The sequence below is a fragment of the Takifugu rubripes genome, chromosome 14 (assembly GCF_901000725.2).
Source record: "Takifugu rubripes chromosome 14, fTakRub1.2, whole genome shotgun sequence".
In the NCBI taxonomy this organism is placed as follows: domain Eukaryota; kingdom Metazoa; phylum Chordata; class Actinopteri; order Tetraodontiformes; family Tetraodontidae; genus Takifugu; species Takifugu rubripes.
Window position 1 is genome coordinate 817,949 of NC_042298.1, and position 27,880 is coordinate 845,828.

At 44.9% G+C, this 27,880-nt stretch overlaps 1 protein-coding gene and 1 pseudogene across 3 annotated transcripts in view; both read left to right on the forward strand.

The window, feature by feature from the left end:
* il1rapl2 (interleukin 1 receptor accessory protein-like 2) overlaps positions 1-21,488 on the forward strand; it is a 59,873-nt gene extending 38,385 nt beyond the window's left edge. For all 3 annotated transcript variants that reach the window (XM_011618138.2, XM_029847294.1, XM_029847295.1), the window contains 10 exons: positions 58-190; positions 841-986; positions 5,052-5,192; positions 6,980-7,040; positions 8,185-8,294; positions 14,850-14,995; positions 15,138-15,215; positions 15,288-15,404; positions 18,969-19,205; positions 20,298-21,488. In XM_011618138.2, coding sequence (XP_011616440.2) covers positions 58-190; positions 841-986; positions 5,052-5,192; positions 6,980-7,040; positions 8,185-8,294; positions 14,850-14,995; positions 15,138-15,215; positions 15,288-15,404; positions 18,969-19,205; positions 20,298-20,390 — 1,262 coding nt within the window. In that variant the 3' untranslated portion in view covers positions 20,391-21,488. The remainder of the gene's footprint in view (positions 1-57; positions 191-840; positions 987-5,051; positions 5,193-6,979; positions 7,041-8,184; positions 8,295-14,849; positions 14,996-15,137; positions 15,216-15,287; positions 15,405-18,968; positions 19,206-20,297) is intronic.
* On the forward strand, positions 5,997-6,349 carry LOC115252371 (small ubiquitin-related modifier 3 pseudogene; annotated as a pseudogene).
* Positions 21,489-27,880: the final 6,392 nt, after the last annotated feature.

Here is a 27,880-nt window from a genome sequence, read left to right on the forward strand (position 1 = left end):
AGGACACTCCTTAAGAATCAAGTTGGAAATATCTGTCTCTTTGAATTCTTGTTGCAGGAATGCCCCTGAGTTTGGACTGCAAGGCATTTTTTGGCTACAGTGGAGAAAATAAACAGCCTATTGTCTACTGGATGAAAGGAGAGAAGTTTGTGGAAGAACTTGCAGGACACATCAAAGAAAGTGAAGTCAGGTAACAACATGAGTGACAAATAACACGTTTCAATATGCTTTAGATGAACCTCTTCTAACTCGGGACACTTATAATACACTTATTATGTGTATTATTCCAAATTATGGACAATATGAGCACCCAGAAAAGTGTGTGTCAACTGAGAATATGACAAAAACACTGTTTAACTGTTGGTTAAACATCTGTTTGGGGTCATATACACAAACTGCTGCCAAAGGGGGCTATAGTGTGACACAGATTAAAGATGCTGAGGTCTTCTTCCCTGACAAAAACTAGCCGGGTGTGTCAGGTAACCCAGCAACTTTTTCTTTGACTAGTTATTTCTGGAACATGGGATGGACAGAGACCAGATCAATTACTCCACAGATTCTGATTCACAGAATATTTCCTGATTTGACACAGAGGGGCTGATTTCAGATAAAGAGCTTTACGTTCTGGCCTGGCTCATAGCGGGCTGACACTGTTGTCAATATGCTGCTCCCTCTATTACAACTGAGCTCTTCAGAAGAAGCTGGGAAGCTGCAGCCAAAAGTTATGCACTGTAAAATCCTTGAGGTTCTTGATTCTAAGCCAGATTTGGAAAATGTGACTTGTTTCTTTTAAAAGTCAAAGTGATTTTTTTTGGTGTTTTCTTCTGTGCATTCATTCAGGATTTTGAAGGAGCATCTAGGAGAAAGGGAGGTGCAGCTCTCCTTAATATTTGATGCTGTCGAGGAGGCTGACCTTGACAATTACACCTGCTATGTGGAAAACCACATAGGGAGGCGCAGCGGAAGTGTTTTTCTGCGTAAGAAATGTATGTATGATGTCCATTTCTGGTACTCAGACCCAAAAATTTTAACTTTTGACTCATGACTTGAGCTCCACATTTCTGATGACTGCACTATAAAACACAAGGTTGTGTTGTGTTTTGTGTTTTTATTTTTATTTTACATTTTTTAACGAAAACAGTCAAACAGGTTTGGACATTTTGACAAACACATTTTTAAGTTATCTTTATATCTTCCTGTCTGAATCAATTGATTTGTGTTGATTTTGGTTTGGTTTTTGTGTTTATTCCCATCTACCTGTGTGGATTTGTCGTGTGTCTTTTGTCTCTGTCCCATCTGTGACTAACCAATGAAGCTGATGATTCTGGTGAAACAGAAGGACTATAAATGTTTGCTCCATCAACAGAGAGGATGCTCCTCTGGAGGGCTTTATCACCACAGAGTGGGGAGGTCTATCAGTGAATTCCTAAAGAAACCATTGTCCCAATGGAAAATATTTGCTGTATCACAAACAATAAACCACAAATAAATCAAGATATTGAATGTCATCAAGAAAAACTGTGGCAAGACTATAGCACTGAGGATTTGAGGAGGGAACTGGAAGAGGTTAAGAAAAGCTTTAGGGAGAAGATTCAGAACACGTTTAGTGATAGTAACCAAAAAAAAAGGCTGGGAGAAAACAGATGGGCTCCAACTAGCCTGGAGCCAGAGTGAAAGCAGACCTGGGATTTGCTTCTAACTTAAACCTGTTCTTCAGCAGGTTTGTCACAACCCCATTCGTGAGTTCGTAAGTGGGTCTGAGTTTTCTCAGACTTTCATCCTCATCCCCAGGTAGCACGTCCTTTCATTTTCTCAGCAGCTTTAAAGACGCTGGCCTGGGGGATTAAGGGTCCTGTGGACGTTTTTAGCTGTTCCCTGAGCTGCCCTCTTCTGAGCAGAGGTGTCAGTGCTTCTGCTGGAGCCATCCCTCCAGCTTGAGAGTCACAGCCGCAAGTGCTCCGATGACCACGGGGACCACTGATGTCCTTCTTGCCCACATCCTTTCCAGCTGCTCTCTCCGACCCTGGGAGTTCTGTGGTTCTCCTGGTCCTTCTTCCTGATGTTGCTGTCATTGGGAACTGCTACATCTGCCACTCCAACCTTTGTTCCCTCTTTGTCCACCACCATATGTTCTGGCTGGTTTACCATCACCTGTTATTCAGTCTCTATCTGGACGTTCCACAGGATCTTAGCATGGTTGTTGTCCACCACCTTTGGAGATGTGTCCCACTTTTATCTCGGATTTTCCAGTCCAAACTTGGAACAGCTGTTCTGCAAGAATAGCAGCGACCTGGTCGTGAGGTTCCACGTAGGTTGCTACATCCTACGTCCTGCTCCTACACGACTCAATGCTCATCATTTGACTCTTTACACCACAATGACTTTGAAATGAAACCAACAAGATCTAAATATTACCGTCTGTTTTACTATCGTTTTGTTTGTCCCATTACCGGTACTTCTGGCCCTTAAGTGGGAGGCTCATATAGAAATTGTTCATTTCATTTCAAATCTACTGTGGTGGTGCATAGAGCCAAAGATGAGAATTGTGTTGGTGACCTATTATTTATGATCATGTTCCAAGGGCGGTAGAGGACACTGAGTCTGAATAGACCATGTTCCGCTCCACCATTGTCGAGGCGGCTGTCGCGAGCTGTGGCTGCAAGGCCGCTGGTGCTGGTTGTGGCGGTAATCCCCGTACCCGATGGTGGACACCAGAGGTGAGGGGAGCCGTCAAGCTGAAGAAAGAGGCCTACAGGTCATGGCTGGTCTGTGGGTCTCCGGAAGCAGCTGACCGGTACAGGTTGGCTAAGCGGGTTGCGGCCGCGACAGTCACGGAGGCAAAAACTCGGGCATGGGAGGAGTTTGGTAAGGCCATGAAGGAAGACTTTCGGTCTGCTCCGAGAAGATTCTGGCAAACTGTCCGGCGCCTTAGGGGCGGCAGGTGGCAACTCGCACACACCGTGTTAGGTGTGCGTGGGGAGCTGCTGATGTCTCCTGGGGCAATTATCCGGCGGTGGAAGGAATACTTCCAGGAGCTCCTCAATCCTACCAACACGCATCCTCAAGGTGGAACAGAGTCGGATGACCAGGAGGTGGACCATGCAATTTCCAGAGCGGAAGTTGCCGAGGTAGTGAAACAGCTGCCCGGCGGCGGAGCTCCAGGAGCGGATGAGATCCGCCCGGGGTATCTTAAGGCTCTGGATGTTGTAGGGCTGTCCTGGTTGACACGTCTCTGCAACATTGCGTGGACATCGGGGGCAGTGCCCTTGGACTGGCAGACCGGGGTGGTGGTCCCTATTTTTAAGAGGGGGGACCAGAGGGTGTGTTCCAACTATAGGGGGATCACACTCCTCAGCCTCCCTGGGAAAGTCTATGCCAGGGTGCTGGAAAAGAGGATTAGACTGATAGTTGAACCTCTGATCGAGGAGGAACAATGCAGGTTTCGCCCTGGTCGTGGAACCACGGATCACCTCTTTACCCTTGCTGGGGTGCTTGAGGGGGGTTGGGAGTTTGCCCAACCAGTCCACATGTGTTTTTGTGGACTTGGAAAAGGCTTATGACCAGGTCCCCACCCTGTGGGGGGTGCTCTGGGAGTATGGGGTGGAGGGTCCCTTGATAAGGGCCGTCCAGTCCCTGTACCAAAGGAGCAGGAGTTTGGTCCAGATAGCCGGTTGTAAGTCGGACTCGTTCCCAGTGAGGGTTGGACTCCACCAGGGCTGCCCTTTGTCACCGGTTCTGTTCATAACTTTTATGGACAGAATTTCTAGGGAGTGGAGGGTGTCGAGTTCGGTGGGCGGAGGATCTCGTCACTGCTTTTTGCGGATGACGTAGTTCTTCTGGCGCCATCGAGCAGGGACCTCCAACAAATGCTGGGACGGTTGGCAACCGAGTGTGAAGCGGCAGGGATGCGGATCAGCACCTCCAAGTCAGAGTCCATGGTCCTCGCTCGGAAAAAGGTAGAGTGCCTTCTCCGGGTTGGGGAGGAGGTCCTGCCCCAGGTGGAGGAGTTCAAGTATCTCGGAATCTTGTTCACGAGTGAGGGCAGGATGGAACGGGAGATCGACAGGCGGATCGGAGCGGCGTCAGCAGTGATGCGGGCGCTTAACCGATCCAGTCCTCACCTATGGCCATCAACGCTGGGTGATGACCGAAAGAAAGAGATCGCGGATACAAGCGGCTGAAATGAGTTTCCTCCGCAGGGTGGCCGGGCTCAGCCTTAGAGATAGGGTGAGAAGCTCGGACATCCGGGAGGGGCTCGGAGTAGAACCGCTGCTCCTCCACAACGAGAGGAGTCAGTTGGGGTGGCTCGGGCATCTGGCTAGGATGCCTTCCGGACGCCTCCCTTTAGAGGTGTTCCGGACATGTCCCACCGGGAGGCGGCCTCGTGGCCGGCCCAGGACTAGGTGGAGAGATTACATCTCTCGCCTGGCTTGGGAGCGGCTGGGGGTTCCCCCAGAAGAGCTGATGGAAGTGGCCGGGGAGAGGGCTGTCTGGGAATCCCTCCTGAAGCTGCTGCCCCCACGACCCGGATCCGGATAAGTGGGAGAAAACGAAACGAAACCTATTATCTATAGACCTGATTGGATAATATGATAATCACTTTTCATCTTTAACAAAATATAAAAGTTTTCTATGCATATGCTTTGATTAAAGCCCTGACGAAGAAATGCTAAAAAGTTTGGTTTTTTAAAAGTCCAAATTGAATTTTAACTAGAATATTGAACCTGCGGGCTCATGCACACCTCCGTGCTTGTGGCAGAGTGTCATTGTGCTTGTTCATAACAGTTTGATGATCGAGCAGCAGGACTAAAAATGTTACACACTCATTAAATATGAGTCGTGCTGTAGTCAGGGGTATCATAGCATGTTATAGATGGCTATAATTCTGAAGATAATTTGATTATTCAAGAAAGGTTTAGACTTTAATAAATAAGTGCCACAAATCCAATTTTGACATAGAAAAGGAAACTAATGTATCTACTTAAGCTCTTCTTCTGTAGAAGGTCATCATGTAATAACAGTAGTTTAACGTCTTGTGTCTCTGAATGCAGATATGTATCGTCTGGAGTTGGCTGGTGGTCTGGGGATCATCTTGTTGTTGCTGGGAGTCCTAACAGCATTTTATAAGTGTTACAACCTGGAGATCGTACTTTGCTATAGGAGGCACTTTGGGAGTGATGAAACAGAGGATGGTGAGCCTTAAAACATAAATAAATGCATGTCTCCAAACACGCAGGTAAAGTAATCAACTCAAAAAATGGTATACATGCAAAATTATTTAATCAAACTAAACAATTCAGAGAATTTCTTTAGGTTTTTAAATGTTTAAACGGATATTATTATTATTACTTTTCTAAGTGTATAAGCCATGGACAATGTCCACGAGTGAGGATCGTAATGTCTTTGTATTATTATTATTGCTGTTGTTGTTATCATCCCCAAATGATCACATTTTTGAGCCCTGTTTATGCCAGAAAACTCCCAAAAATGTGCATCAGCAGTTGGATATATAAAAGGTTTTGGAACTCAAAGATTTCTATAAATTTAATTTCTGTTTCTTCAGTGAAATAACATTTTTTACTAAGAATGAATAGAGTAACATAGGTAGATGAAAAGTGCCACGCGTATGGATCCCTGTAGGATCATAAAACCTCCAATTAACAGGAAACCAGTCCATTTAGCTACTGTGGTCAGTTGAGGCCACGTTTGACCTGTTTTGGCCTTTTCTGCACTTGGAATTTGAAGGATCAAAGGCTGTTGGGTTACAGCAAATTGAGGTGGGAATTGTCACACATCAACAAGACAATATGTAAACTTTCTGAAACAGAAAAAACTGCAAATAACATGGAAGAAAAACAGAAATATAAAGGAGGATATACTTGAAAGGCCCTCAGAATCATTGTGATTCACTCATCACTCAGATTCTTTATTGTAGTGGCTTGAAATTTTCTGGCCTGAACACTTTTCCAAAAACCCTCCCCACAAATACAGTCGCCATGTCAGAGGAAAAGCCAAAGGAGGGAGTCAAGAGAATGATCACATCAACCTCAAGGTTGCAGGGCAGGATGGTTCTGTGGTTCAGTTCAAAATCAAAAGGCACACACCCCTCAACAAACTCATGAAGGCTTACTGTGAACGACAGGGCCTTCAGATAAGGCAGATCAGATTCAGGTTTGATGGCCAGCCTATCAACGAGACAGATACACCTGCACAGCTGGAGATGGAAGATGAAGACACCATAGATGTATTCCAGCAGCAGACAGAAGGTCGCTGCTAAACCCTCCCCACTTCGTTGGCAGCCACCCTAAGATCTTTCCCTCAGTCACCTTCACTGTTCCACTGCTTGTCTCAGATTTATTATTATTATTATTCCTCTCTACATTTAAATAAGTTTTTCACGGTTCCATAATGATCTAGTATGGGGCTGATTAATGTACTGTCTCAAACAGAACTGAACTTTGTGCATGTCAACAGTCTCTCTGCTGGCCAATCAGGGCAACGCGTTCTTCTGACACCGCAAGCTACGATTGGATCAACAGCCTTTCACAGCTCTTACTGGTGTGTCAGTCCCTCCCAGGCGCTCTCCAGTGACAGTTTAGTATCCTGTAATGTGTGATCCCCGTTGTAAGGTTTGTGTCCAGAGGTCGCAGTCGGTGGGCACAGAAAAAGGTTTGTGACCATGATGAGGAATCAGCTCTAAGGGAAACAATATTCAATCCTCCACTTTCCCTTTGTGGTATGAGGGACAACAACAACAAAAACATTAATACTAACAACAACAACAATAATAATAATTAATAATAATGCTGTAGTAATTTCATGGTCCGGAGACATAAACAGAGAGTTTTAAATGGTTTCTAAGGTTTCAGTAAGGTTTCCAGGAAACATGAAAACCTGCTGAGTTGTAATGTGCAGAGTAACTGATGAACTGATCTTGTGTCTCTTGTGTGAACTGTGTCCTTTTCCAACTGTGTCACAGACAATAAGGAGTATGACGCCTACCTGTATTACACCAAAGTGGATTTCAACTCATTGTGCAGGTCAGTTGTTTCTGACTCTTCAGAGTGGTCACACCATCAAAACTAGCTGCAGTTTGCACCACATTGCACCGTTTGTTGGATAGCAGCTGCGTGAATAGTGTCCCTGTATGTTGAGAGACTTTTATTTTGTGCTACACATACTAAACCATACATTAAAAATTGAAAAAAAGAAAATGCCTACTTTAGTCTGGAGCAGCTTTTTTTGAACTTCACTTTGGTTGGTCATCCTTTGGAGAGCGGGGTAGATGTGGCACACAGAGTCTCACAGAAGCTCTGGTACCTCTCCGTAGACAGCAAGGGGGCATGAGTCCATGAGAGGGGTGATGGGGCTGCCTGATGATGGTGGGAGCTCTGAGGATGCAGGGCTGCTCCGAGGCTCCTTCAGGTAGGGGAGATGGGCACCATTATGGTGCTCCTGTGAAAAGTGTGAAAAGAAGTGTTCTTTCAGGCCTTTCTGAGCTGCCACAGGTGTTGAAGACGACTCTGGGCTCTTTTGATGAATGCAGTGGTGACGTCTTTGCATGCACCAGATGGACTCCCAGGAACTGGATGTTGCTGCTCAGTTCCACAGCAGCACCACAGATGGTTACTGATGCCAGTCAATCACCATGTCCATCATTGTTTCCACATTCCAACTGAGCTTGTGGACAGCTCCACCTCTCTCCTCTACAGACTCACCAGTGTCATGGATGAGCTCATATGAGGCTGAGCGGAAGTCAATAAGTAGGATTCTAGCAAAGGTGTTTTCATCTCTAGGTGAGACAGTGGGAAGTGGAGTGTGGCGCCCTCTGTGGATCACTTGGTCCAGTATTCAAGCATAGCTCAACTATAAACCCCAAAAATTCTCATGTTAAAAAATGGATTTCATATTTTAAATAATATCAGAGGCTTCCAGCAACCTCTGTTGTCTAATTGCACTCTTCTGTCTTTGAGTCTTTGATGCTTCCTTGCTTTTGTTCTGTTGTGATGATGGGTTCCAACTGTATACATTTAACTTAACTTTGCTTAAGCTAAAAGAAATTCCACTTCTGGATTGATGGAAACTTTTTTGAATTAAATAATCTAGATTTCAAATGAGCAAAATGACATTTTATTTTTACATTTATGACTTAATTTTTATTTTTTTATTTTCACTCCCCGTCAGAATGAACGATGATGAGGAAACCTTGGCTTTGGAGATCCTGCCAGATGTTTTAGAGAACCAGTATGGATACAAGCTGTTCATACCAGATAGAGATCTAATACCCAGTAGCAGTAAGTATCCATTAATCTGTGGAGAGATTTCCAGGGGATCTCCGCTAACATTTGTTACACAACTTTAACATGTACATTCATTTGAAACTGTTACACGTTGGTTCAGAACTCGCTTCTGTCACATCATTCATTTGCATTTCTGTTTATGGGTTCTTCCTTGTTCAAGAGGCTGTGTATCACAGCAGATGTCTGACAGGCAATGCTGGAACTAAATTGAAGGTAGTGACCCCTGCACTGACCCCTGGACCATCCGAGGTCTGTGCAGAGAGCAGTAAGTCAGTCGGGTTTCCGTGAGATTGACTCTCTTGTCAGCTTCCTGTGAGCCTGCACCTCCCCCCACCTCCTCCTTGTGCAGAGAAGGAGGTTCACGCCTTTGTTTAGTTTCTGGAGGACCTTTAAGAAGAAAGCGCAATGGTGGATGCCCCCAGCTTCAGGAGGGATTCCCAGACAGCCCTCTCCCTGGCCACTCCATCAGCTCCTCCGGGGGAACCCCCAGCCGCTCCCAAGCCAGGCGAGAGATGTAATCTCTTCACCTAGTCCTGGGCCGGCCACAAGGCCGCCTCCCGGTGGGACATGTCCGGAACACCTCTAAAGGGAGGCGTCCGGAAGGCATCCTAGCCAGATGCCCGAGCCACCCCAACTGACTCCTCTCGATGTGGAGAAGCAGCGGTTCTACTCCGAGCTCCTCCCGGATGTCCGAGCTTCTCACCCTATCTCTAAGGCTGAGCCCGGCCACCCTGCGGAGGAAACTCATTTCAGCCGCTTGTATCCGCGATCTCGTTCTTTCGGTCATCACCCAGCGTTGATGGCCATGGGTGAGGACTGGGACGTAGATCGACCGTTAAATCGAGAGCTTTGTCTTTCGGCTCAGCTCCTTCTTCACCACGACGGATCGGTTGAGCGCCCACATCACTGCTGACGCCGCTCCGATCCGCCTGTCGATCTCACGCTCCATCCTACCCTCACTCGTGAACAAGATTGTTGAAAGTTTTTTTTAAAATTCATTTTTAATTTTAGATCTGCCTGATTTGTTTTAAATATTAGATTGAACATGGACTTTATTTTATCTGTAGGTGAATACCAGGAACCCAGGTCCCCCCCTCAAGGTTTTTGATCTAAAAGCAGAGAGATCATTAGCATTCTGTTCCCTGCTAGCTCAGCTCAGGCTCAGCTTTAAAGATTCTGGCAACCACAAATAAACCGGCAAACCAGGATGAAGCTGGCTTTGAGAATATAATGCTGCTGTCCGCTTCTCCAGATGTGATACCGCTGGGACTCTAAAGAGTTTAAAGCAACCTAGCCACACCAACCAGGATGGCTCATGCGTCCATCTTAAGCATACAGGGCAATTAGACTATTTAACATGTGCGCTTTCTGTGAAGAAACACCTCATTCCAGATTTCATCACTGACTGCAAGCATGGCTTTCTCTGGCATGGCAGCAACCTGATGACAAGGCTAAACTGCAGAAAGCTACAAGCCCTGAGTGATGAGTTATGGTGCAAGCAGAAGTTTGATACAAACTGCTGTCAAACATGACCCAGTGCAGCACGTGCAACAGTTCCTCAGTGGTCTGGTGGTTCGGGGGTGCTGCGTGCTACTCACATGCTCGGTTGTGCTCATCTGTCTCACCTGCCAGCTCTGGTAAACTGGCTCGCACCCTTGTCCCCTGTAACGTGCATTGTTTTGGTATACAAATACCTCCAAAAATGCAACAGTTTCTGCCCAAGAAATACTGTTGGCTCCCTGCTAAATTCTTATTATCCATAAAATTCTTGTTCTTCCGTTCTTCCGTCTGAAACATCCGGCCTGTCCCACTTTCAAATGAATGTTTTCTTTTTTTATATAAGACGGGTCTGAAGTTTCACAAACTTTCGTGTTTCCTCTGGTTTGATGGATATTTTAAAAACGATAGTACAGCTGATGAAGATGTTTCATTTAATTTATTCCAAGAGTTCAACTACGTGATGAGCCCTACTCATATGAAGTGGAAACATCATGTCCACGAAGAAACTAGAATCCAATCACCTGGACACCTTATCACTGGCAGCACTCCAGCCAAAACAGCAGAGATACAGTCCTATCATGGTCTGAGAAGATCATTTGGAACTTTAACACGTGACGTTTCTGTGCAGTGATTAACTCCACATACTGACTGAATCATTTGTGTCGTCAGTCCCTTTGATTTTATAATGACAAGTTTAAATACAGGCCTATCATTTGTTGGTGCATGTGGATCAAGTGAAGTGGGTCATTAATCAGTGGCCAATTACTACACTCTTAAAACAAAGAGGTTCTAGACCTGCTGCTAAAGAAAAATGAATTTGGCGTTGAAGACAGCCACCAGTCAACGATTTTCGGGTTGGGTTTTACAGACGGGGTACATTTAGAGATTCTAAATACAGGGAACAAGCACATGTTTATTTTTCATTTTGTTGTCTGTTATTTTCTTTCATTTAACAAAATGCTGACATGACATTAACCAAACTGTTTACTCACCTGCAACAATACAGCGATACTGCTCAGTCAGCAGAGGATAGATGTAAACAGCATTAAAGACGAAGCACAAAGAAATTTAAGGGCTCATCAGAGCCTTCCCATTTTTCTAGCGCCAACAAGGGGGGAAACTAACTGCTTTTGTGATGGTTAATTCATTTTCTTACAATTGTGAAGAAACACAGAAGTCTTGACTAGCAAAAGCAGAAGGAACATGTGTCTCCAGAGGATCTGGATCTTAGACAGTCTGTTTAGTTAGACAGTCAGCTACAATACGATTAAGAAATCTGTTTTCCTCAAAGAGAGTAGCCTTTTATTTTCAAAAATATCAGGTTTTCCAACTTTCCAGCTTGACGGTCCTTGTCGGGGAATTATATATGCTTTAACCCTAGATCTAGTTCTGGTTTCCCAGGTTTCTTTTCAGGACTGTGGCCAAATTAACTAAGAGTCACAGTGTTTTAGATCCACGTATCTCTTCTTCCCTTAGTGGTGAAGACTTCATGAGCTTCTTCACTGATAAAGTTCTAGCTATCAGAGAAAAAGCTAACCAGGCCAACAACTGGACCATCACCAGATGTGCTGACTGTGGGAACATACAGGTTCTCCAACGAGCCCTTAAACTCTTTCACCTCTATATATTTTTCTGAGGCATCATCGCTAATTCAGAAATTCAAGTCCACCACGTGTCTTTGAGATCCCATCCCAACACACCTGTTGAAGGATGTTTTACCATTGATAGGAAGTTCTATCCTGGACCAGATCAATGGTTCTTTAGTGACAGGCTATGTACCCCGATCCTACAAGGTGGCAGTGATTAAGCCGTTGCTTAAAAAAACATCACTGGATCCTGACGTATTAGCAAATTATAGGCCAATAAACAACCTTCCTTTTATCTCTAAAGTTCTTGAGAAGGTGGTGGTGAGAAGGTGGTGGTGGTGAGAAACAGCCTGTTTGAGATGTTTCAGTCAGGCTTTAGAGCTCATCACAGCACAGAAATGGCACTTCTTAAAGTTATTAATGATCTTCTCATAGCTTCAGATCATGGACTGGTCTCTATGCTGGTTCTGCTGGATCTCAGTGCTGCTTTTGATACAGTTGATCACAGCATCCTGTTACATAGACTGGAACATGTGACTGGGATTAAAGGGACAGCACTAGACTGGTTTAGATCATACTTATCTGATAGATACCAGTTTGCCCATGTCCATGGTGTTCCCTCCTCATACAGTAGGGTTAGCCATAGAGTTCCTCAAGGGTCTGTACTTGGACCAATCCTCTTCACCTTATACATGCTTCCCTTAGGGAACATTATTCGGCAGCATGGGATAAATTTTCATTGTTATGCAGATGACACTCAGCTTTATTTATTCATGAAACCAGAGGAGACAGAGAAGTTAGTGAAGCTCCAGACCTGTCTTAAAGACATAAAGTCCTGGATGTCTTCAAATTTTCTCCTCCTTAACCCAGGAAAAACTGAGGTCATGATGTTTGGTCCTGAACCTCTCAGGGATAGATTAGATCACATGATCACTCTAGATGGTATCTCATTAACGTCTAGTCTCTCTGTGAGGAATCTAGGAGTAACTTTTGATCAAAATCTCTCCTTCAACTCACACATTAAATTAGTCTCTAGAAGTCCCTTTTTTCACTTGAGAAACATCACAAGGATCAGGAAGCTACTGACACGGCATGATGCTGAAAAGTTAGTCCATGCATTTGTTACTTCCAGGCTGGACTATTGTAATTCTTTATTATCAGGGTGTCCAAACAGCTCTTTAAGAAGCCTCCAGTTGATCCAAAATGCTGCAGACAGGTATTGACAAAAGAGATCACATAACTCCTGTAATGGCGTCGCTTCATTGGCTGTCCGTTAAATTTAGAATAATTTTTAAAACCCTTCTTTTGACCTACAAGGTCCTCAGAGGCCTAGCTCCATCCTACCTGGAGGAGCTAGTCATTCCTTATCAGCCCAATAGACCGCTCCGCTCTCAGAATGCTGGTCTACTTGTGGTTCCCAGAGTTTCTAGGAGTAGAATGGGGGGCTGAGCATTTAGCTACCAGCCCCCCTGCTATGGAACCAGCTCCCTGTCCAGGTACGGGAGGCTGACTCCATCGCTACTTTTAAGATCAGACTTGAAACCCATCTCTTTGAAAAAGCTTATTGTTACTAATTCTGTAGTTCCAGTTACCATCATAGATAGACAAATTATCATACTTAGGGGGTCGTCTAATCGTTAGGTCACATTCTAGCTATGCTGTTATAGGCCAAGGCTGCCGGGGTCCGGAAACATGATCACCTGACAGGCCTCTGTCACCCCACTGGGTCGGGTGTGTAGTTGTGTGTGTTTCTGTGCTCTGTGCTCTGTGCTCTGTGCTCTGTGCCTCTCCTCTCCTCTCCTCTCCTCTCCTCTCCTCTCCTCTCCTCTCCTCTCCTCTCCTCTCCTCTCCTCTCTTCTCCCCCTCCCTCTTTCTCTCCTTCTCCTCTCCCTCTCCTCTCCCCCTCCTTCTTCTTCTCCTTCTCCTTCTCCCTCTCCTCTCCTCTCCTCTCCTCTCCTCTCCTCTCCTCTCCTCTCCTCTCCTCTCCTCTCCCTCTCCCTCTCCCTCTCCTACCTATCCTATCCTCTACCTGTCCTCCTCCCTCTCCTCTCTCTCTACCCAGCCCCCCCATCAGCAGGAGGGTCCCCCTACATGAGCCTGGTCCTGCTCAAGGTTTCTTCCTGTTAAAGGGGAGTTTTTCCTTGCCACTGTTGCTTGTCTGGGGTTAGGCCCTGTGATTCTGGAAAGCACCAATTTTGATTGTAGACGCTATATAAATAAAGATTGATTTGATTTGATTTAAGAAACTCCCCATCTGTTATTTTGATAAGTGTATGACCATTCTGGATTCCACCACCCCTTTTCTACTGGAAGAACGCCTGGGCCTGATGACTTTAAGATACACTGCCTGTCCCGTTCTGATTCACTCACAGACATCATGTCAGCAGACCGACCTCTGAAGGACACACAATCGTCCTGTTATACCATCGTAATGGAAGCACATATGTGAAGTGTGTCATGCATGGGAAATGCCACTGCAGCTTGAGTAATAAGTTTCTATCACTCCTGTCAGCACACCGACAAAAATCCCAGATCTGTGAGCTGCTCAGCTCCTGCAGAGAAGAGATTACACAGTGCCTGAACTGGCAACATAAACAGCCGGGGATGCACTTCGGAACCTAATCACTAGAAATAGAATTTTGGCAAAATAGGCAAATGTTGTTTTCCAGATTAGCCGCCTTTGCTAAATTAGTGCTGGGACACTGGGCAGTCTGCGCTGAGCTTGTCAACTTCACAAAAGGGACAAAATTGCAAAGTCTGAAACAAATAGGTTAATCGTTACCAAATAGGTTAATCGTTACCCGGGCTAAAGTTCCATGCTGTCCATGGTTTAGCTCGCAGTCTTCCGGCGGATGTAAAGGCGTAGTGACGACAGTATCAACATGATGAAGTATGAGGGGTGGGGAAAAAAGCCACTAATCTCTCAACCGCTGCTGCTGGCAATGTGTGGAAAGGCCACCTTAGAAAACTCTTCAAGGACAGACACATTTAGGTATGAAAGCATTAGCTCGGCATGCTACGAGACAACAAGAGGGGAGAAGGTGCGTGTCTCCATAGGAATTTACAGTTTTTGGGACAGTGGCTCCCCACAATCCTGTCCTGTGGAAAATGTGTGGATGTTTTTAGACGACAGCAGCTTTGAGTTAAGGATCAGTTATAGACTTACACATTCTCCCTCTATTTAATTCATCTGTTTTGTAATTATGCTTTTGAAAGTCCTTTACAGCTAAATGTCAGCTTGACTTAAAATATATATATATAGTACAAAATTTTAGCAACATAAGTTTTAATCTTGACCTCAGCAGTTCCTCCATCCTAAATTGCTACAGTTTTGTCATGAAATGGTTCACTATGTGTTTTAACCTCTTTAAGGAAGGCCAGGATGTCACTTTGCATAGTTATCTTGGTAACTCCTTTGGAAACATTGCTTCTTGTTGTCTTTCTTCTCTTATATTTCTCCAAGCTTACGTTGAGGACTTGGCTCGCAGCGTGGATCAAAGCAGACGTCTCATCCTTGTTTTGACTCCAGATTTTGTTGCCAAAAGAGGCTGGAGTGTCTTCCTGATTGAGACTCGTCTCCATTCCATGCTGGTTACTGGAGAGATCAAGGTGTTCATTTGAGGAGGCAAACTGAAAAGCTAGTTTTATGCAAACAGATTGGGATTACATTCTGTAGTATTGCTTGGTTGATGGTATTGAGGTGTTATCTAGGTTCCAAAAACCTGATGTGTAGTTGTGTTTCTGTCTGCAGGTGATCATGATTGAGTGTGTAGACCTGAAGAACGTTATCAATTACCAAGAGGTGGAATTGCTTAAACAAACAATTAAGGTAAGAATGACAATGTGTGGAGTAGTTGTGTGATGTGAAAACCTTCAGCTAAAAAGTTACATTTCTCTTCAGGCGCTATCGGTTATTAAGTGGAAGGGTCCAAAGAGCAACAAGCCCACTTCTAAGTTTTGGAAACAGATGTTATATGAGATGCCTGCTAAACAGAAAGAGATTCTGTCTAAAGATCAGGTAAACATGTTGTCTTGCAGAATAATTTGAACAATATATAAATTGAACTTCGTTAAATTGGCAGTTTTCATTGAAATATTCCTGCAGTTTTAGTAGATGCTATTTATAGAATGTATTTTTTGAAGGAGTCTAGATATACATCATATGTGTGCATATATCAGGGGTGTGTGGTCCAGGGAGGCAAAGACCATTGTCAGATGTTAGCCAGAGAAAACAAATGATTTGAACAAAGGTAAAAGAAACCTTCTTTGTCAGGCTAGAACATCCATCCTTAAGGTGTTTCCTTTGATCCTCTTATAACACAGTACTGACTACTCTCCTCAAACAGGGAGACACCCATTCACACAAAGGTGGAATCACCCCTGACTCGTCAGACGTGACCCTAACCACTCACCCGATGGACACTGCATCACCTGGTTTCTTGAGGCCTTTTTTGGTCCATGACTAACTGCTATTCATGAAACCTACTCCCTGGTGGTCAGAATTCATCCTTTTCACACTGCATCTTAAATAGTCTCAACTCCTACCAAACCAGAAGAATGAAGACTTCAAATGCTACTTCAGTTGCTTTCAACAATGCAGTTGACTCTTCACTAGACTTTAAGGGAATAATATGACCTGGCTGAATGAAAATCTACAAAGACTATTTCCACATCTTTCCCACTAATGCAGACTGGGGAAGGAGGGGACTTGCTTTTTCTGAAATCCACCACCATCTCCTTCGTCTTGGTCACGTTGAGCTGCAGAAGGTTCTCCCTGCTCCACCTAACAAAACTCTCCACAAGGTCCCTGTATTCATCCTCCTGTCCATTCTCCACACACCCGACTATGACTGTGTCATCCGAGTACTTCTGGAGATGACATGTCTCAGAGTGGTACTGGAAGTCAGCTGTGTAGGTGGTGAACAGAAAGGGGGAGAGCACAGTTCCTTGTGGAGCTCCTGTGTTGCTCATCAGGGGGTCGGACACACAGCTCCGCAGTCTCACAAACTGTGGTCGACCTGTCAGGTAGTCCTCGATCCAAGAAACAAGGGGAGCATCCATCTGCATGTTCTCCAACTTAGCCCTCAGCAGTCTTGGCTGGATGGTGTTGAAGGCAGAAGAGAAGTCGAAGAACATGACCCGCACTGTGGTGTTTAGTCTGTCCAAGGAGGAGTAAGCCCTCTGTAGCAGGTATATCACTGCGTCCTCAACCCCCACCTTGGGTTGATAGGCAAACTGCAGAGGGTCTTGAAAGGGGCTCACCAGAGGTCTGAGGTGTGACAGCACCAGCCGCTCCATGACCTTCCTAATGTGGGAGGTCAGTGCTATTGGCCTGTAGTCACTCGGTGCCACAGGATGGGTCTTCTTCAGCACCGGGACCAGGCAGGATGTCTTCCAAAGCACTGGGATCCTCTGAAAATGAAGGCTCTGGTTGAACAGGTGCTGCAGTATTCCACACAGCTGCCTGGAGCAGTTCTTCAGCACTCGTGGGCTGATGCCGTCCGGTCCGGCAGACTTTCTCTGGTTGAGCCTCTCCAGCTCTCTCCTCACCTGGCCAGACGTGAAGGATAGTCCTGTCGGGGGGATGGGTGACATGTTAGAATCTAAGTAGGGTGTCAGCAGGGGGGAGGGGGAAGAAGTTGGCAGAAGTGTTAGGGGCTCTGGGAGGTGTGAAGGGGACCCACTGTTATCCAGAGGAATATTGGGACAGCTGGGGGAGGAGGAGCTAGAATCAAACCTGTTGAAAAACTGGTTCAACTCATTAGCTTGGTCCACGTTCCCATCAGCTGAGCGTGTTCCTCTCTTCTGGAAGCCAGTGATTGTTCTCATCCAAACATCCCTGGTCTGGTTCCTCTCCAGTCTCTCCTCCAGCTTCTTCCTATAGGCGTCCTTGCTCTCCTTCAGACTGCGTTTCAGTTCCTTCTGTACTCTCCTGAGCTCAGCTGGGTCCCCAGCAGTGAAGGCCCTCTTCTTCTAGTTCAAAAGGGCCTTCAGGTCACTTGTCGCCCATGGTTTGTTGTTTGGGTAACAGCGTACCTTCTTGGTGGGGACGGAGTTCTCAGTGCAGAACTTGATGTAGTCAGAAACACAGTCTGTCAGTCCATCCAGGTCCTCACCATGTGGTTCACAGAGAGCAGACCAGTTGGTGGTCTCCAGGGCATCCCGCAGACAGTCAATGGCACCATCAGACCATTGACTTGACCACCTGTTGCTAACGAACACGGCAAGTCCCCCTCCTTTCTTCTTACCGGCCGCGGTGGTGTCTCGGTCCGCTCGCACAGTGGTGAAACCAGCGATCGTCACATTAGAGTCCGGTATCAGTCCATGGAGCCATGTCTCTGTGAAACACATGATACTGGCCTCTCTGTACTCCCGCTGGGTCCGTGTGAGCGCCTCCAGCTCGTCCATCTTATTTGCCAGGGACCTGACGTTCCCCGTTATGACCGCGGGGACGCAGGGTTTAAAACGTCACCTCTTCATCCTGTTTAACTCCAGCCTTACTCCATCGTTGTTTCCTCCTCAGCTCCTTCGGGATTTGGGGCTTCTCTCCGGCCACGAAGGATGGTGGTCTTAGAGCCATCAGCTGGTCTCGTGTATAGACAATACCGGTCCGCTTCTCAGCACAGCTGATGGGGGCCGTGAATATCCCAAGCACCGCAAAACAGAGAAAAAAGTATTCGAGCCTCCAGAACATGGTGTCTGAATACTCCAGTTGTAAATGGAAAGAAAGAAAGTAAATCCAAATAGAAAAGAATGTAAACAAGTAAATAGAAAACACTACGAAAATTTAAAAAAGAACAATTAAGTTTAGGGAGCTGCTACTACTGGCTGCCGCCTGGGACAGCGCCATTTTGATCATGCCATTGATACATGCATGGCCAGATAATATTTGTACCATGAAAACCCTTAGGGAGGATTTGGTCTAATTTGCAACATTTGCTGTGCGTAGGCTTTATCCCATGCTGGGTTAGTCCAAAGTTTTCAAGGACACGCCACCTTTATTGTCCTGTGGAATGTCAACAGGAACGTTCATGTTTTCAACAAATATTTTACATTCAAAATCCATATAGGTCATAGAGAGCAGTTCAAGGATGCTGTCCAAAAATCTATTACAGTATTTAGGGGGGCCTTATCAAGGGGGATGACATTATTCACTGTAGCAATGTTTGGGTTTGGGGTTACTTAAGACATTGGAGTGTCAGGAACTAGTCAACTGGGCTGTTAAAAATAACTAAGGAATGTTCTCCTCTCGTCCAGAAGGCTTCTTCAGTTCTGAGCGGCTTTGTGGGAGTGGCCTGCCCATCATTAAGGAGTTGGTTTCATGAATAGCTGTCATTTAGGGTCATTAGCTAGACAAAGGCCCAGGTCAGTCTTTAGGGTCACATGTCCCAGGAGAGAGTGGAGTTTTTTCACCTGTGTGTGAACAGGTGTTTACCTGTTTGGGGTGAGTATTCTTCACTGTTATAAGTTATGATTTAGGCCTCCCCCTCCATTTTGGAATGGTGCTTCTAGACAAAGATGATGCTGGTGTCAAGATGATCTTTAACGAGCATCACATTCCTGTTTATTATTGTGACAACAGGTGGCTTTGGCCACGGAGATCCCTGACTACAACCAGCTAGTACCAGTGGGAGGCAGCCATGCTTCGACAGGAGCACAGATGAGGCATTTCTGTCACAGTTATGATTTCCAACTTCAACCACAGTCTTCCATCCTCTTGCCACTGCTTTCATCTTCTTCCAACATGCGGTTCTCCACTCTGGGCCCTGGAAGATGCCATGATTATTGCAATATCCCCATGACACTTCTGAATGGAGAGGTGGGACAACAGAAACAAGTACATTTTTGTTAACCTTACCTACAACAGCACCATCTAGCCTGTTAGACAAGGGAATGGAAAACAGGATGTGACCAATGAGCTCTAAAGCTACTTCAGGAGCCTAAATGAGAGAGGCCTCAATGTAAAGGTTAATCTGTAGGGTGACATTCTCTCTACTGGTAAGAAAGACTACTTGTTAAGGAAGAGTCATTTTTCCTTCATGCTGAGAACAGTTCACTGTGAAATAACAAATTGAAAAACATCGCCTCACATGACCCTATTATATATACCAGTATACTGTATATACAGTGTGTGTGTGTGTATACACACACACACACACACACACAATCATTTAATAAACCTTTGAACAATGTACTACACTCCAACCAACATGTTACATACTTTAATATGGTTTGAAGTAAGACAAACCATCTTAGTGAAAGGACGAAAGAATAACTGAGACAAAGATGAGTTAGCAGACAGCATTAAACAGGGTTGCAAATATGATGGTTTCTAGCTCAGTGAGTGTATACGACTGTGTAGGAAAGACAGAGACAACATCTGTTATGGCGGATGCCACACAGGACACTAAATCCACAGAGGTTTATTTCAAACAAAAAGAGCACCAAACAAATCTTTCAGGTGTCGTTGAAACGAGGGCAGGCTGGATTAACCAGACAAGACTGAGCGTGGTGAGCGAGGCTGGAAGCAAAAAGCAATCAGAAAAACTGAAATTTGTTCAACTAGCTTACAATGCAGCAGGTGAGAAGCTCCAGAGAAGGGGTCAGAGAAATCTGCCTGCCACAGCCAGCCTGCACAGAGAGGGAAATGAGCACAAAAAACAAACCTGACCTCCACATCCTAACAACCTCTGCTCCTACCCCATGGCAAAAATAGTAGTAGCAGCAGCAGTAACAGTAGTAGCAATAATAATAGCAGCAGTAGCAATAGTAGTAGCAGTAATAGCAGCAGTAACAGTAGTAGCGGTAATAGCAGCAGTAGCAATAGTAGTAGCAGTAATAGCAGCAGTAGTAGTAGTAGCAGCAGCAGTAGCAACAACAGTAAAATCACTTTGTGTTGTGTTTTTACCAGGTGTCTCAGACCAGTACACGGGGAAAGAAATTGGACCTCAACTTCAGCAGCACACGGCTCAGCACCAGAGAACTGAGGTCGGACATCTGGTAGAAGGACTACTCGTTTGATGCTGGATTCCTTTTCAGCTTATAGTCTGATCTTCCACAGACAACAGAGATAATATTTTGTGTTTACCAAGAAAGATTATCAAGACAAGACGCTGTACTTAAAGAAGCTGCTAATCTTCAAGTAGTGAACAGTGACGCGCTTCTTTCATTCTTGAGTGGGCAGCATGATTGAAAGGCACTCTGAGCATTAGGCCAAGCCAACATTTTACTCCTGATAAACCATGAACAAAACCAGTGACCGAGCCAAGATACAACTTTACTGATGATCAAACAAAAGTGCATCATAGACTTTTTTATTTTTTATCTAGTTAAAGCAATTCATAGAATACTGCATTTTATAAGAGAATGTGAATAAAGACCTGGATGATGCATCCAATCAGATCCTTTTTCAAAAGTAGATTTTTCATACTTTTTTGGGGGCATTGACAAAAAAAAAGAGATGTTCCTGGTGGACATGATTAATTGTTTTCTCAAGGTTTCAGGAAGAGTTTAAAGGCTGTTTGACACTCTCACTGTTGCATGTGAACCGTTGTTGGCTCACACGGTGGCCTGGACCTCTTCTACTGGCCTCTCTCTTAGTAGACAAGCTACTAACTGTTTGTGAGGGAAGTTCTCCTAATCATGAACAACAAGGATTTGGCTAAGAATTGCTGATGCAACCTTTAATCCTTCTAGAATGTTAATGTGTGTTTTTTTTAAATCCAGTCTTTATTTAAATACCTGTTAGTTACTGAATCAGTGCAGTTTTAATAACATAAGACGGTAAGAATGACAGCTATCTTTTCATGTGGTGTCTGAATAGGGTCCAGATCTGAAGAGTCATTTTTGAAAAATATTACCGTCCTTGCTGTTTTTAATTCATGTGAAAATGTGTTTTTTTTTCTGAAAGTTCTGAATTATTTTTGTTGATAATTATTAGTTATTCATTATTTCTAGGTGTAAGGTGGATCATAGTTGTCTTATTCAGTAGCAATATAAAGTAAGGTGGGTGTCCATTGGTTTCAAAAGATTTCTTTAATCTTTCACTGATTATAGTTGCAATAATTTAACTAATAATAAATAAAATAAATTGTTTTCAACATTTTGATTTTCATTTTGTGATTCCATAGCAGATTCAAGTGAAATCCCCATTAGGGATTTAAATCAGGATATTGACGTTTTCAGCATTTGAATGACGTCTTGAACCAATTATATTCAGACCATGCTGTAGAGACTGAACCATCTCCAACAGATGTTGACTTTTTCATCTTGAAAATGGCGTGGACAACCTGAATTTGTTTGATCTTACAGAGACCCGCAAGCTACAGACCAATCTAGGGACCAATCTAGCCAGACAGACCAAACCCCAGACAATCTAAATTCCACCATTTAGCAGTAGGAGCAGCAACAGCAGGAGCAGTGGAAGCAGAAGCAGCAGCAGCAGCAGTCACACCAGCAGCAGCAGTAGTAGCTACAGCAGCAGCAGTAGCGACGGCAGCAGCAGCAGTCGCCGCAGCAGCAGGGTCAGTAGCAGCAGCAGTCGCAGCAGCAGCAGCAGCTACAGTAGCAGCGATGGCAGCAGCAGCAGTCATACCAGCAGTCGCAGTAGCAGCAGGGTCGGCCGCAGCAGCAGCAGCAGCAGGGTCAGTAGCAGCAGCAGCAGGGTCGCCAGTAGCAGCAGTCACACCAGCAGCAGCAGCAGTCACACCAGCAGCAGCAGCAGGGGCAGCAGCAGCAGCAGCAGCAGCAGTCACACCAGCAGTAGCAGCAGCAGCAGCAGGGTCAGTAGCAGCAGCAGCAGGGTCAGCAGCAGCAGCAGCAGCAGGGTCAGCAGCAGCAGTAGCAGCAGCAGGGTCAGCAGCAGCAGCAGGGTCAGCAGCAGCGGCAGGGTCGCCAGTAGCAGCAGCAGCAGCAGTCACACCAGCAGTAGCAGCAGCAGCAGCAGCAGTCACACCAGCAGTAGCAGCAGCAGCAGCAGCAGGGTCAGCAGCAGCAGTAGCAGCAGCAGGGTCAGCAGCAGCAGCAGCAGGGTCAGCAGCAGCAGCAGCAGCAGGGTCAGTAGCAGCAGCAGGGTCAGCAGCAGCAGCAGCAGCAGCAGGGTCAGCAGCAGCAGCAGGGTCGCCAGTAGCAGCAGTCACACCAGCAGCAGCAGCAGTCACACCAGCAGCAGCAGCAGCAGCAGCAGTCACACCAGCAGTAGCAGCAGCAGCAGCAGCAGGGTCAGCAGCAGCAGTAGCAGCAGCAGGGTCAGCAGCAGCAGTAGCAGCAGCAGGGTCAGCAGCAGCAGAATTTTCCCAAACATCTCTCCCCTTGAGGCTCTAGCTGGGGTCTGACCAGTGCTTTCAGGTTGAGGTACACGGCAGGAGTGGAGGAGCACATGCTGTATGTAGATGTCACCTCTTTGTATCACTATGTAAATACCACCTGGGCTTATCCTCTGGGTCACCCCATTGTCATACACTAAGATTCTGACACTGCTGAAAAATACTTTGGTCTCATCAGGGACTTTGTTCACCTGACTTGAGGCCTCTACTACCCCGTGCTGCTCCACATAGCCTCTAAAGGTAAGTTGGTGTTAATGTTGTGCCACACATGCACTGAGAGTAACAACCAACATGGGATTTGCGAGCAGAGCCAAGAGGTCAGAGCACTCACAGGAGTCTGGGTGACAGAAGAGTTTAACAAGGCTCTCCAGCTTGGTTACAGAGTAGGTGAGATTACAGCGGTGCTGGAGCAGCAGTGGTTTTACAGGATACATCCAGACATTCCTGAAGGGAAAGCAGGATATGTACATGTGTGATGCAAGCCTTCACCTTGTAGATGCTCCCCTAAGGAACAATCATTACCTTTACTCTGATAAGCAGGGGAAGGTCGGGGTTGGGCTGTATTGTGTTTTCCACTAGTGTGGTTGACCCATCTCTCCTGCTGGCTGTGTCCACCGCTGCAGCTAATCGGAGTGATTTGGAGCCTCTTCAGGAGCCAAGAGCAGCTGTCCATCATCACATGGTTTCATTGTTGCCAGTGGAAAATCGAGCGTTCCAGACTCTTTGTTCTTGTGATTTTTGCATTTTGACTAACTTTTGTCCTTTTGTCTCCTTTCCTGAGGTCACCAGGTTTCCCTCTCTGAGGAGCACCTCACCTTTTGTCTGTTTCCGACACCATTCACCACCGCAGGCACGATCAGCACGCGCACCTTGCTTCATTTGTGTAAATTACATTGTGTAAATAGAGGAGATAAACCATTTTTCATGATAAGCTGTCTGCATTCTTGAAGTTTGGCTGCAAATCACAACACAACACATCCACTGTTCCCTTATTTGTGTAAATAATGTTTCTTTTAATGTTAACTTCAAATTAGACTTTATTCACGAGTTTTTTTAATTAAGGCTGTGGCAGTTAAAGTGAACTCTCATTTAAGTATATGTGGTCAACCAACATTACTGTACATCCAGGAGCCGGGTAAAGATATGACTTATTTACATATAGACTTATTTTACATATAGACCCAACGATCAGCTCAAGATCAGCTAGAGGTTCTAAACACAAATGTCCTGCACTGAAGGATGAATCTGGGACCATGAATTGTTCTACCAAATGAAGCATGATTCAGCACTTTCCGTCTCATGGTGACCATGTTCCACTTAGTTGTGTGTTGGTGTTCTACCCCATGTTGTCATGAATTGATACCAGTCACGGTGATGCTGAGCACCAGTCTTTTCTTTCTCATGTTAATGAATTGATTTGTCGGATTACTAACAGAAAAATGTGTGTGTGTGTGTGTGTGTGTGTGTGTGTGTGTGTGTGTGTGTGTGTTTATGAATGCGTAGTAGTTTAAAATGTTTATGAATTCAGTAGTATCACAAGTAATAGAAGAATAAGTACTGTTGTCGATCTTGGGCCCCCATTGTAAAGAGGTGGAATAGGCAGGTGAGGTCAAAGATGGTTGCTTCTGCCTTTACTAATTTTTTAGATTTTGCCAAAATATAAATGACTACAACTGGAGGCTTCTTAAAGAGTTGTTTGGACACCCTGATAATAAAGAATTACAATAGTCCAGCCTGGAAGTAACAAAAGCATGGACTAACTTTTCAGCATCATGGTGGGTCAGTAGCTTCCTGATCTTTGTGATGTTCCTCAGGTGAAAAAAGGCACTTCTAGAGACTAATTTAATGTGTGAGTTGAAGGAGAGATTTTGATCAAAACTTACCCCTAGATTCCTCACAGAGAGACTAGATGTTAATGAGATACCATCTAGAGTGATCATATGATCTAATCTATCCCTGAGAGGTTAAGGACCAAACACCATGACCTCAGTTTTTCCTGGGTTAAGGAGGAGGAAATTTGAAGACATCCAGGACTTTGTCTTTAAGACAGGTCTGGAGCTTCACTAATTTCTCTGTCTCCTCTGGTTTCATGGATAAATAAAGCTGAGTGTCATCAGCATAACAATGAAAATTTATCCCATGCTGCTGAATAATGTTCCCTAAGGGAAGCATGTACAAGGTGAAGAGGATTGGTCCAAGTACAGAACCTTGAGGAACTCCGTGGCTAACCCTACTATATGAGGAGGGAACACCGTGGACATGAGCAAACTGGTATCTATCAGATAAATATGATCTAAACCAGTTAAGTGCTGTCCCTTTAATCCCAGTCACGTGTTCCAGTCTATGGAACAGGATGCTGTGATCAACTGTATCAAAAGCAGCACTGAGATCCAGCAGAACCAGCATAGAGACCAGTCCGTGATCTGAAGCTATGAGAAGATCATTAGTAACTTTAAGAAGTGCCATTTCTGTGCTGTGGTGATCTCTAAAGCCTGACTGAAACATCTCAAACAGGCTGTTTCTCTGCAGGTGCTCCAGTAACTGAGTCACCACCACCTTCTCAAGAACTTTAGAGATAAAAGGAAGGTTGGATATTGGCCTATAATTTGCTAATACGTCAGGATCCAGTGATGGCTTTTTAAGCAACGGCTTAATCACTGCCACCTTGTAGGACCGGGGTACATAACCTGACACTAAAGTGGTAAAGCATCCTCCTTGGGATGGGATCTAAAAGACACGTGGTGGACTTGGATTTCTGAATTAGCGATGACGCCTCAGAAAAATATATAGGGCTGAAGAAGTTTAAGGGCTCGTTGGAGAACCTGTATGTTCCCACAGTCAGCACATCTGGTGATGGTCCAGTTGTTGGGATGGCCTGGTTAGCTTTCTCTCTGATAGCTAGAACTTTATCAGTGAAGAAGCTCATGAAGTCTTCACCACTACGGGAAGAAGGGATACGCGGATCTAAAACACTGTGACTCTTAGTTAATTTGGCCGCAGTGCTGAAAAGAAACCTGGGGTTGTTCTTATTTTCCTCAATTAAAGAAGAAAAATAAGCTGTTCTAGCCTTACGGGGGCCTTTTTGTAAACTAATAGACAGTCTTTCCAGGCTACATGATAGCTGTCTATTTTACAAGAATGCCACTTCCTTTCCAGTCTTCGCACTTTCTGCTTGAGGGTCCTGATATGTGAATTATACCAGGGGGCACACCTCCCCTGATTTACTATTTTCTTTTTCAGGGGGGCAGAATCAAGCGTGATTCTCAGTGAGTTTGCTGCACCTTCCGCAATAGAGTCAACCTCAGCAGGGCTAAGATTATAATGATTTACCCCTGGGGAAACACACGGTGGTCCTGGGATTAGCACAGGGATCACTTCCTTAAACTTAGCTACAGCATTATCTGAAAGACATCTGCTATAGCAAGACAGCGCTCTGAGCATAGAAGAATCCTTAATCATAAATGTAAAAGTGATAAAAGAATGGTCTGACAGGAGTGGGTTCTGAGGGAAGACTGACACATGTTCTAACACCATAAGTCAGAACTAGATCTAGAGTGTGGTTGAAGTAATGAGTTGGTTGGTTTATCTGCTGGAGGAAACCAACTGACTCAAGTAATGAGATGAAGCCATTTCTAAAGCTGTCATTTACAACGTCTACATGGATATTAAAGTCTCCAATGATAATGACTTTGTCCATTCTAAGGACCAAGTCAGATAAGAAATCAGAGAACTCAGACAGGAACTCTGAATGTGGCCCAGCAGGGGGCCGAAGATAGAATGGCTGTCGGAGTATGTGCAAATAGAAGAACAAGCGGTGAAACTGAGTGAGCTGTTTTCCTTTTCCAGGACTCTTCCTATGGTTAAAGCAGGTTTCTGAGGCTTCCACCTCACCCCAGGCAAAGGCCACTATACCTGGTTAGCGTGCCGCACGATTCACTATGGCAAGTTGGAGTCACTATTTGTAGATATTGTAAAAAATGTTTCAGTTCGAGTTTACTCTGCGTTCTGAGGCTCTGTCCTTGTTTCTAGGGTCACCTACCCTTTTTTTCTAAAGGCAAAATAGTGTATCTAGTCACATCAAAAATAGAAATACCTTATATGTTTAACTAGATGGTTAATGGGTATGCGCATGCATGTTGCATTTCTCTCCTGCGTCCCCTGTCTGTTTTTCTGGTTGCCATAGTATTCCCGGCAAAGGTTTGGCACACCCCTGATGACACCTGGTGGCCACTGATGAGGGCCTCTTTCTATGCCTCAACGTTTTGGGTCAGCACCCTCTCTCCTCTAGGTTTTGGGCCTAGGTCCTATTAAACCTTTGGTGGTTTATGTGGTTTGGGTTTGTACCTTTGTATATTACTATTTTGTTATTCTTTGGAGTTGTAGTTACCTCTGCCACCGCTAGTAGGCATAGTTTCCACTCTCTACCCAGATGTACTCCTGAAGGGCTTTCATGATGGTTGGACTGGACATTTCTCACTCTCTTTTTTTTGGAACTGAATGTTCATTTTAAGTACATAAAATTATTTTATGATTATTATTATTTGTTGATGATTATTTTCATGATCATCAACAAAGCGCGTCACAGATCCAAGTTAACGGACCAACACGTCAGCTCTAGCCTGAGAATTGCCACAGCAAAACTAACTCCCACTTCAATCCACTGGCATAAAAGGGAGACCAAAAACACCATTCCTGCTGAAATTGCATGGAAGTTTCTCTGGTGGAAAAAATTTGTGAAAATAATTTGTACAATAAGCCTTGCATATTCATGCTTTACTGCCTCTTAAAGACCAAAACCTTTTGTGTAAAGGCTTTTACATGTCAATTATATTCATTTACACAAACATTCCTTTCATCTGTTCCTGGTCCGGCCCCTCGGTCAAATTTTAGAACCCATTGTGGCCCATGAGTCAGAAGCTGCCCACTGTGATCTAGACTCAGCATCCAATCTCCTGCCACTAGTATCAGATGAGGTCAGATGACGAGAGAAAGGTGTACTGTTCACAAGCAGAGGAACAGATGAGTGCCACTTTGTGAAGTAAAAATGGCAAATAAAATTGATTGAATCCCTAAATTTGATTAGATTTAAATTGATTATAACTCTTGTCTTGTTTTTATATTTGAAAAGTCTAAATATTTTAAATAAATGTTTATGTGTACCGGTAAATAT